The sequence below is a fragment of the Nipponia nippon genome, unplaced genomic scaffold (genome assembly GCF_047370975.1).
Source record: "Nipponia nippon isolate SJK-2023a ecotype South Korea unplaced genomic scaffold, ASM4737097v1 scaffold_1, whole genome shotgun sequence".
Classification (NCBI taxonomy): domain Eukaryota; kingdom Metazoa; phylum Chordata; class Aves; order Pelecaniformes; family Threskiornithidae; genus Nipponia; species Nipponia nippon.
Genome location: NW_028262290.1, coordinates 144,601,852 through 144,613,115, shown reverse-complemented (window position 1 = coordinate 144,613,115; position 11,264 = coordinate 144,601,852). Strand labels below are relative to the sequence as shown.

The window sequence follows — 11,264 nt, the reverse complement described above, 5'->3', positions numbered from 1 at the left end:
CGAGCCGAGCCGAGCCGAGCCGAGCCGAGCCGAGCCGAGCCGCACGGCGGCCATCAGCCTCCACCTCTGCGCATGCGCCAAAGCCGCACTGGCGCCTAGCGGCTTGCGGCCTAAAACCCGCTGTCACCGACGGGGCGCGCTTATTGGCCAGCGAACCTTCCTCCGCCGCCCCCAGCCAATGGCCAGCGGGCCGGCACCGCGGAGGCGCGTTGATTGGCCCGGTGCCTCCCCCCGCCGTGGGTGGAGCCGCCCGTGCGGCCGGCCGGCCCTAGGAGGCCACGCCCGCTGCTCGGGGAGGGGCGGCAGTGCGCCTGCGCGCGAGGGCGGGGGCGACGGTGGGCTGGGGCGGGGCGTGGCGTGGCGGGCGCGTGCAGCCGCGGGGAGCCGCCCTCCGGGCCAGCGACCGCCGTCCCGCCGCGTCCCGCCGCAGCAGCGCGCGGTGAGTGCCCCCGGGGCAGCGGCGGGCCCGTCCCTCCGCCCGGCGGCGGGAGGGCGGCCCGCGTCCCGGGCGGGGCTCTGCAGGGCTGGGGCTGGGGCGGGCGCGGGGGGACGGGACGGGACGGGTCAGGGCGGGACGGGACGGGACGGGACCCCCGGCGGCGCGGAGCGGAGTGGGTGGGCTCGCCGCCCTCGGCCCCCTCAGGACGGGAGCCGTGCCCGCGCTGTCCCGGCGGGCGCCCGCCCGCGGTCGGCCCCCCCCGCCCCGCCTCACCGTGCCCGTTTCTGCCCCGCCCAGACCATGTCCAAGTCGCTGAAGAAGATCGTGGAGGAGAGCAGGGAGAAGAACCAGCCCGAGGTGGACATGTGCGACCGCGGCATCTCCAACATGCTGGACGTGCCCGGCCTCTGTAGGTACCGGCGGCGGCGGGCGGGGAGAGCGCGGAAACTTCCTTATTTGTCCCGGGACCGGCCGGGGCAGCCCGGCCCTGGGCGCGGCGGCTGGGGCCCGCCCCGCTCCCGCCCGCCGCCGCGGCCCTGGGCGCTGGCAGGGCGACCGGGGCCTCTTCTGTGCCGGGGTGCCCCGAAGCTTTGGGTATCGGGGGCTCGGGGAGGGAGTCGTGGGCGGCGGGAAACGCTCTGCTTCCAGCTCCCGGCAGCACCTTAACGGGGTGTGAGCCTGTCCAGGAGAGCCTCGGCTCCACCGCACCGGAGAGACCGGCCTGGGGAGCCGGGGCTCCCGCCTGCCTCTCCCCTCACCCCTGCCCGTGCACCGCCCGCAGCCCGGAGCGCTCCCTGTCTGTCACTGCTGTCCGTCTGGCGCTCGAGTCATGGGGAGACTTTGCCTCCTGTCCATCCTGCCCTCTTCCTGCTACCAAAGCAAAAACACCCGCCAAGCAGCATCTCCGCTGGTTTTTGAAAGGGATAGGGTGAGGTGAGCCTGGAGCTGGCACGGCTGATCTCTGAAGGAGAGTGAGGTAATACTGTATTACAGGTACAGCAATATCATACTTTGGATATTGCGTGATTGCACGTGCTTCCAGAATTGTGACGGTATGTTGTTATTGGTAGGTTGCGTTTGCTGTAGATAACTTACAGCAAATGCAGCATACCAATAACAAAACGGTCAGAATTCTGGAGAACTCATAAATGAAGAGCAAGGCAGGTAGCTTTGCCTTGCTTTTGCTTTGGCTAAGAGTGCATATGATGTTACGGTACAGCTGATACGCAGTAAGTTAAAGTTGTGGCTGGCTGTAGCATGCCACAGGCTGAAATCTTCCTGAATGCATGGTGCAATGAGAAAAAAGTAAAATTTAAAACAACCAGCGTACTTGAAACTCTTAACTGTATCCTGGCTTAGCTCTTTGCCATGTTTGTTAAACTTGGTAGCAATCAGGAGCAAGTTTATGTAACTCTTCTTACATGATGGAAATGAGTTCAGGGAAACATGGCTCACTACCAACTCACCGTCATCTGCAGAGTCAGGAGCAGACCAAAGTATCTTCAGTCCCATCAGTAAAGGACGAAGACTTCAGTACGCTTTTGCAGAACTACGTGCTGTACTGAAGTCTTCATCCTTTGCTGATTCTTTTCCCGCTTCTGAGTTGCGTGTGGGATTTCAGGAAGACGACACTGTAAAGCCCGTATATGTGAACTCGTGTTAAATAGAAAGTTTCACTGTATTTCTGTTGGATGAACAGTTGTTTGAGACAAAGACGTGTTTGGCTCGCGTTAACTACAGACCCATTTTCAGAACTATACTTATCCCTTTCTGATAAACTAATGCAATAAAAGTATGGGGCAGCAGCAGCAGCGTACTGTTGCTTTTGTTAAGTAGACTTGGTGCCTGTTAAACTTATCAACACTAAGACACATAATTAATTAGCCAGCTTTGATCTTTCAGATGGGGGGGAAAAAGATAATGTTGAAGTATATCAGTAATGCTAAAGTAAAAAAAAAAGCTTTTCTTGTACAAAAACTGTCTCGGGTTTGTTGTGCAGGCAGGGTTAGGGACCACAGTGTGGGACGCTGGTCCACAGGTGGTCCCTGATATCAAGTTGCTAATTAAGCATTTGAAGCTTGTTTGGCAGGGAACTCACTATGTGAAGTGGAGGCTCGTGGTACCCTAGTTACACTGCATCAGACAAGTCTATGTGCAGATACGCTTGGTGCACATTGTGTGACTTGCTTTAGTTGTGGGGATTTGGGGCCTTCTCCAATTTGAGATGTAAGTTAGGGGAGGGGAAATGATGACTGGTTTCTGGTCAGTTAATTGAGACCTTCTTGCTTTTTCAGTTACTCTGCACTCTGGCAGAGAAGGCATTATAAGTTGGCTTTTTTGGTTTTTTGTTGTTGTTGTTTTATTGTCAAGGTATTTGCCACTTTTCATCTGGAGAAGGAATAACTTCCTCCAAATATGCCTTTAAAAAAAGTAATGAATAGGTATTACCTCTGAATTGTAGGTAACGGTTTAAGAAAATGTTAAACTTGCTTGTTTCCTAACCCTGTCATCTGATTCCTAAAGGATGACCTTTTCTAGTATAGATTGGGTGTTTTGGTTTTCTCTGTCTCTCAGAACTGGCAGGGAAGCTAAATGAGTCTGACCTGGTGCCTTCCCTTCTAGGTGTGCTGGATATCTTTCCAATGCAGTGCAGTGTTAAAGCTTGCCTTTTCACAAAATTTGTTTTTTCTATGAAATAAATTTTTTTGTTAAAAACAACCATCATGATTCATGCCCAGTGACCGTTCTTTCTTAGCATCTTGTCTTTAATGAGGGCCACTATTACATGTTCAGAGGTAAGCATAAGATTAGGTTATGATTGGAGAGAACATATTGGTGGTGTTTTCCCTGGTTTTGGTCGTTTGAGGTTTAAGAACTTACTAGATTGGAGGATACTCCTAAGTTACAGTGTTCAATAGCCCCTGATAGGGATTTTGTCTCATGTAATTATTCAATGGTTGTGAATGCCCACCCTTCCCAGTGGCCAGTAACTCCTAAAGTAAGCTGCTCCCTATAGTCTTGGCTATTCTTCAAGAAGAGGACCAACCCTTGTCCCACTGCATATTTGAGTACTTGCTGCGGAGTGGCTAGTGGGCGCATATTTAAGCTTTCTTAACTTAATTCACATAGAGTTAATGCAGACACAAGGATTTGGAAGCAGTGCACCGTGTAGCATCTGCTCAGTGTGCCCATCCTCTTCCATCAGGTGCAGACCTGTTCTTGTCATGTGTGGTTTTTAAACAAACAAAAAAAAAACAAACCCCAAAAACAAACAAAAAACCCCCCAAACAAATCGTAAGTGATCATAGAAAACTGGTGCTATATGGGGGCAGAGAGGAGAAAAGAGAAAGGGGAATATATGCCCTGGCTTGGACAGGATTCTCTTCTGGCTTCTTTTTCCAGTCTAGTGAATGACGTGCTACAATACAGGGTAGCCACTTGTATTTTCTTTTGCCTTGACTTCCACCCTCTGTAGCAGCTGTGGGAGAGACAAAACAGACCAAACTTGCCTCTGTCAAATACCAATGTCTCTTTCCAAATCAAGGTGAAATACTTTTCCTACCTGGATGGAGACTGACACTCGGTATCTGAAACTGTCTTAAACCAGCTTAGACCTAGAAGCTTTGCAACCTCTACATGTCTTCCTGCGTTTGTGTTTAGTAAAGGGAAAGCGGAGTTATCAGCTTGTTTATAACGTGGCGTTCAGATTCACAAAGAAAAGTTCAGTAGTCCTGGAACCACTGCTTGCTCAGGAGTTCATTAAAGTCATTACAAGTTGAGTTCTATTTTTGGAATATTCCTCGAATCCAGGCACTTCTGTGTTTTCTATTAACAACTTAAAGTACAAACTGGAACTGTGCTACAGGCCTTCAGAGCATCTGAATTTTCAAGGCTTTCAGAAACATAATATGAGAAAACTCTTTTCAAAGATGTTCTGTAGAAAAGAGATTTCATTTGAGACTAAAAATATCCCTTGATCTAGGTGTTCTGTACTTTAGCCCATCATACTAATGCAAAGACCATGTGAAACAGTTTTAACCTTTAAAGGCTTTTCTTATTATTCTGGCATGCGATAAGACAAATGCCATACCATTTGTGAGCACATCTATACTATAGTTGTGCATCCATACATGAATAGTTTTAAAAAATGTCTTGCCCTGTGGAAGTGTTCTAATTTCTTTTTTTTAATTCCATATTGTGAAATAAACAGACCATATTTGTATACAAAACACCCGGATATTGACAGGTAGTGGCAGAGAGCATTAATAGACATCGTGTAGGGTGAACAATCGGATTCAGCAAGTAGGGCATGATGTGCCTTTTCCCTAGCCTGATGGTTAGGGCATTTATCAGTAGGACTTTAAACAGCCATGAACAACTGTGGAATTGTTCTTGGAGTAGGGAACAGTCTCTAATCACCGATTTATCTTTAAGTGATCGCTATGGGCAAGCTATGAATTAAGGAATTATTTTGCCCAAATAACTTGAGACATCTGCTGCTCTGTAGTCTTGCTGTCAGGGAAGGAATATTGGATGAAATCCTGTTTACTCTGTAAGTGTTAATTTGCTCTCATTATCATTCCATCTGTAAGCTATTCATATTTTACATAAAGTACATGCTTGTGTGGTAGGAATTAACATGCCTAGAATTTTTTATCAGAAAGTTAGTGTTGATATAATTGTCCGCTCCTAAAATAACCAAAGCACAGAAGATGGAGGGGCAGGCTACTTGTAAGTCATTTTGTAGGATACTGTAATGCTCATCCTGCATTAACTTCCTCTGATGGGACAGACAATGTCTTATCTTGGTTCAGCAAGGTCTCTGGAGTCTTCCTGTTTTGTGGGTTTTTGTTTGTTTTGTTTTTTTTTTAATTCAAGTTTTGTCAGCTAAATAGTTTATGTAAAGCTAACTTGCAGTGCATGACAACAGTGTATGAAAAAGCTTGATACTAGGGCCAAAAGGGAAGAGCTTAAATATTCTTCCCTTGTCCCACTCTTTTTTGAAGCAATAGTGGGACTGGGACCATAATGGGAATTTGTAATTACTGTGCAAGTAAATTGCTCTGGCAAACAGTAGCATCCTGACTCTCAAACTTCTGTGTGGATATTTGGTGCGTTCTTGAAATCAAAATAACTTATCGCCTGTGTGCTAATTACTGTAACGTTAACAAGGCATCTGAGGTCTGCAGTCCTCAAGGAGCTGCTGCTTCGTGTCTAGGAGCATCTCCAGTGGCATCATACGGAGGTTACAGTAATTCCCCTGTGGGAATCCCGGTGCCCTTCGAATCTCAGGGGACTGGCGCTCGGGGTGAATCGTCTGACCTGTTGAGTGATCCTCAGCGGGTCCTGCTAGTTATGCTTGCCTGAGCTGCATATGTCCAAAGCAAAACGGCCCCACTAGGGCCCCTTCAGCCTTCTAGATGTTACTCAGGGATGTTAATTAGTTGCTTAAGACATCTGTCTTTATCAGAAGAGCTGATAGTTTAGTTGTCATGCAGAATTGATTTTATATATAGGATGAGAAAAACCAGTCAGCTGTTCCCACTGCACAGTCCTTTTCACAGGAGTAGGCGAGTGGCAGCGTACTGAAAAACTTAGTATTTCCAGGGGCTGGTTGTTTCACACAGGTCAGTTCAATGTAAGGGAGCAAATTCCCCTCCTTGTAAGGAGTGACCCAATGCCACTTTATATCTAGGCTCCCTTTCCTAAAATGCTTGTGGACCTGTCTCTGACCTGGTAGTAAGCTTTGGACCTTTCAAGACTGAAAATCTTTTTTGTCTAGATATGGCTAAAACGCTGCTGGAAGTATTCCAGAGCACAGATGCCTAAACCTTTGCTCTTTTCAAAGTAATATCAGAGTGTTACCTTTTTGTTGCTTTGGGGGATGTCAGTCTGCTTTGCAGGTCAAAGATGCACTGGGATTCTTTGTCCTGGATTGACTGAGATAGTGGAGTTTCAGACAAGGTGTCTAGGCTTCAGTCAGATCCGGACAGTAAAGTCCACATTGAAGTGTCTTTGGTCTAGGAATTTTGGCCTTGACATTTTTGATATTGGGACTTCATTCTATTCTGTATAGACGTGTGAGAAGAAAATACTCATTTGAAGAAGACAGTGATGTGACAAATGTGGAGAGGGAGTAGTGAGAATAATGCTTGTAAGCTTGTGTTGTTAAAGGCCTGCAGCAGTACGTGTGGCTTGATGGTTTAGTCAGCAGGCTTACCTTTAAAAACTAAATATGCACAGAACTTTTTATGATATTTAAATTCAGCAGGAGTTTGATGTTCAGAAGACCCGAGTCTGCAGTCCCAAAGCTTAATTGCCCTTGAGTAAGCATCCTCACTTCCTATGTATAGAAAAGATGAAATCATGTTAGGAAAGGTCCTCCATATGTGTACACGTGGATTAGATCAGAGTCTGTCTCAGTTCTCTGTTAGTAAAACACTTCCTTTTCTTACTGTTTGGTTTCTTAGTTCAGTTTGTAAGTGATCCGGAGCAGATACTTGCATGTGTGCTGCTGTCTAGCACTTAGTGCAGTTCAGTGACTTTATACTTCAGTGGTGCAAAGAAGTTGCATGCAAGTGGTGTCTCCTCATAAGCTGGCTTCTTGCAGGGTTATGAATGTTATTTGGTATGTTTTTTTCTTTTAAATATTGAATTACATCTTGAGCACAGAAACAGAAAACCTTAAAGACTTCTTTTAGTCTATTTGAGTTGTCATTCTGATTTGTGTGCTTTAAGTGGGTGTTTCACGTAGTGGGGCATGGGGGTGGATCAGGACTGCTTCCTTACCACTGCCTTGAAGAGTTTGTTTTAGTTTGATAACCTTGGACATGTCTAGCCTTAGTGTTAACAAGTAATTATTCATAGAAGTAATACCCTCTTCGAAGAAGAGGTGGTTCATAGGCAGAAGAGTTGAGAAAGGCCTGTCATATTGGTGGATGTATGAGCTAAATTTGACGCTTTCCTCACATAGTTTCTCAAGTCAGTCTAGCTGCTTATTAAGAGGCATGTAATGGGGATTGCTGGTTTTAATGTAATGAAGTTCATTCTGGACTCCACCGAAGTAAAGAACAGATTATCTGAGTTTTGGACTCCGTCCTGAAGCTGGCAAAGCTCTGTGCAAAACTGGAATGAACTGGTCAAGGCCACAGAAGTGTGGTGACAGCTTCCGTCTCCGTTCTGCTTTAATAAACCAAAGAAAGCATCAACTTCAAAGGAGAAAAGAAATAGTGCAAAAGTTCTCTTAGAACTCGCTCTGTGCCTGGAGGCCTGATTTGACTTCCCAGTCCCTGCAGTTCAGCGTGGGTGTTGCAGCCCTTTGCCTGGCAGCAGCGATGCAGGGGTCCCACCTGTTGGGAGTCTGCTTGTCGCTCATGCTTGTGGTGAGGTGCTGGCTGTTTAGTATGAGGTTGTGTTAGTTGGTCTCATTCTGCCACTTCAGGTCAACTTTTCTGCTTCAAAAACAACTCTAAAGTGAGGTGGGAGCAACTTTGTACAGTATCAAAAAACAATAATGAATTTTTTTTGTGAAAAAGCAGGTTAAACAAAATCTTTACTTTCCAACGCTACTGTCATGGGGAGGGCAAAGGAGAAATGCTGAAACGTTCCTGTACCCCAAATCAAGAACAAAGCTGGAATGCCATCTCCTCCTGCTCTTTGCAGCGCTCCACGCTTCAGCCTTAAAGGCTCTTCTCTTCAGTGTCCTTAACACGCAGAGCTGCCTGACATCCCAGCGTGGTGATTTGTAAAGGCACAGGGACCTAGCTAGTCCTCACCATTGCCTGTGTGTCCTGGTTTCAGCTGGGACAGAGTTAATTTTCTTCTTAGTAGCTGGTATAGTGCTGTGTTTTGGATTTAGCATGAGAATAATGTTGATAACACACTGATGTTTTAGTTGTTGCTAAGTAGTGGTTACACCAGTCAAGGACTTTTCAGCTTCCCATGCTCTGCATGGCGTACAAGAAGCTGGGAGGGGGCACAGCCAGGGGGCCTGACCCACATTGGCCACAGGGCTATTCCACACCATATGACGTCATGCTCAGTATATAACTGGGGCGAGTTGGCCGGGGGGGAAGGGATTGCTGCTCGGGAACAGGCTGGGCATCAGTCAGGGGGTGGTGAGCAATTGTGTCGTATATCACTTGCTTGGTACATTATTATTGTATTATATTATTATTATTATTATTACTACCACTACTACTATCATTCTATTTTATTTTACTTCAATTATTAAACTGTTCTTATCTCAACCCAGGAGTTGTCTGACTTTCACCCTTCCAATTCTCTCCCCCACCCCACTGGGGGGGAGTGAGTGAACGGCTGTGTGGTTCATAGTTGCTGGCTGGGGTTAAACCACGACACTGTGTGAGATGATTGAGAATATGAAGTTGGTGGAACTCGTTGGTATGCATTGTATGCTTTTTCCTGCCCGTCTGGTCACCAAGGATTTATTTGAACATCTGAGGCTTGGGGAAGATATTACTTGACTAATTGGACCTTTCCTATATTGGCTAATGGGGGAAAGGGGGCATCTTGGCCAGGAGGACATTACATGGATAGGCACACAAGCCGTTTGAATTGTAGTGCAGAAGATACCCATTACTCTCCTGGTGGGGTGGGAGGAAACAGGCAAGGGCAGAGTAGGTAACTCCACTGCGTGGTAGGAAAATCATTGACTCTCTTTAAATACAGTGGAGCAAGGCTGATTTCTTGTTGGTGCTGGTGAGTCTAACCAAAGCCTCAGAGCTCTAGAATGACTTGGCTTCTTAAGTTAAATGCAGGAAAAGGTATTTTTTCCTGGCATTGGTGATGTCAGTTTGGATCTGGCTCTGATCTTGTCCTGGTTTCAGCTGGGGTAGAGTTAGTTTTCTTCTTAGTAGCTGGTAGAGCGCTGTGTTTTGGATTTAGGATGAGAATAATGTTGATAACGCACTGATGTTTTGGTTCTTGCTGAGCAGAGTTTACACTAGTCAAGGACTTTTCAGCTTCTTGTGCTCTGCCAGGTGCACAAGAAGCTGGGAGGGAGCACAGCCAGGACAGCTGACCCAGACTGGCCAAAGGGCTATTCCATACCATATGACGTCATGCTCAGTATATAAGCTGGGGGAAGAAGAAGGAAGGGGGGGACATTGGGCGTGATGGCGTTTGTCTTCCCAAGTAACCGTTACGCGTGATGGAGCCCTGCTTTCCTGAGGATGGCTGAACACCTGCCTGCCGACGGGAAGTAGTGAATGAATTCCTTGCTTTGCTTTGCTTGTGCGCGTGGCTTTTGCTTTACCCATTAAACTGTCTTTATCTCAGCCCATGAGTTTTCTCACTTTTACTCTTCCGATTCTCTCCCCCATCCCACCGCGGGGGAGTGAGCGAGCGGCTGTGTGGTGCTTAGTTGCTGGCTGGGGTTAAACCACAACAATCTAGATGAGGTTGTCTTAGAGCTGGAGATGTCAGACTAGAGCACTTAATCTCAGGATGCCAGCAGATGGGTTTCCCTACGGATGGCTGGGCTCTTACCAGTCAGGGCTGGATATCAAGGGCCTGTAAAATGCTGAGTTTCGCTGATGGTCACAATTATTAAAATAGCTAAACCAAGAGAAATAAATGCTGCATAAGGACTACTTAGGCATTTGTTCACGAGCTTGTAACTTATCCCCAGCACCTTTTCTCAATTACTTTGTGTAAATTGAGTTCATATATTTAGCTTTATGTGTAAGTAATCGCTAGTGTAAGTGGTTGCTTGTGGTTCAGATGCTGATGTGCCTTTTATGTTTTAAGGCTTAGAGCTCTTTGTGGAGGCTGCTGCACTTGTCTGCCCCTTAGTGCTGGTTTTTATATAGTAGCCTTACAGGCTTTCTGTGGGCTTCGTTCTCTGTCCTCCTATTCTGCTTCATGGGCTGGTGCAGGCAGTACTTAGAATGCTCATATTTTAGGAGAAATTTAGGGTGGGTGCACTGTTTCTTCCTTTCTCCTCCCTTCCTTTCCTTCTTCCACAACCTGCAATTGAACAGGGACCTGTGGCAATGCTTTTATTTTTTTGCGCTGAACTTTACAATCTGTTCCTGCCTTGGAGTGACTGCTTTCATTCTGCTAACAGGTTATATTTGCCTGTTGTAAGTCATGAGCTTTCAAGGGTTAGCTGAAACAGGTGGCTGTATCAGTAAGTAAAAGCTCTCCAAGGTGTTTGCTCCAACTTGCAATTTAGTAAGTATTGATGAGCACGGCCAGTTTTCACACATGCTGCCTTAGGGAACGAAGATATCCTGGTGAGCAAGACCCCTGTGGGCTATCTCTGGGCTAATGCTAATGCTAATGATGTTTGTTGCTTGAGGAAAGCTCTGAGGGATGAGACACGTACCACTGTCAGCTGTCCTCCAGGCAGGAAAATTTCCCAGCTGCCTAGGAGGGCTGGCCAGGTAGTTTCTATAGCTGTTTTGAAGAAGCTATGCTGGAACTAAGGAAAAAGGTGTAGGGGAGGAAAATGTCTCAATTTTTCTAGTTCAATAAAGTATATCAAACTTTCTAGAGGGAGGAGGAGGATGTTTGAGAACTACTTCAAGGTGTGAGTTTCTCCTCTGACTATTTTAGCATGTTTTTCTGATCAGATAATGTTGTCAGTTGTAGGCTGTGGAGCTTCTAGGGAAAGCAGTAGTGGTGTGGAAGGTGGAAGTAGGCAAGAAGAAATGTGAAGGATGATGAAGTGTTGGGGGAGTGCTGGACTCCGTAGCTGCCTCATGCCCCGCGCTTGTTTCTTCAATAAGGTGGAATCTGAGGGGCTTGGATCAATCAGATCATTCAGTCAATTTGAGTAAATATTGCACATTGTCACCTG

At 46.8% G+C, this 11,264-nt stretch overlaps 1 protein-coding gene across 1 annotated transcript in view; it reads left to right on the top strand.

The window, feature by feature from the left end:
• Window positions 1-307: 307 nt before the first annotated feature.
• RSU1 (Ras suppressor protein 1) overlaps window positions 308-11,264 on the top strand; it is a 110,049-nt gene continuing 99,092 nt past the window's right edge. The window contains exons 1-2 of the mRNA XM_087775893.1: window positions 308-439; window positions 737-848. Coding sequence (XP_087632019.1) covers window positions 740-848 — 109 coding nt within the window. The 5' untranslated portion in view covers window positions 308-439; window positions 737-739. The remainder of the gene's footprint in view (window positions 440-736; window positions 849-11,264) is intronic.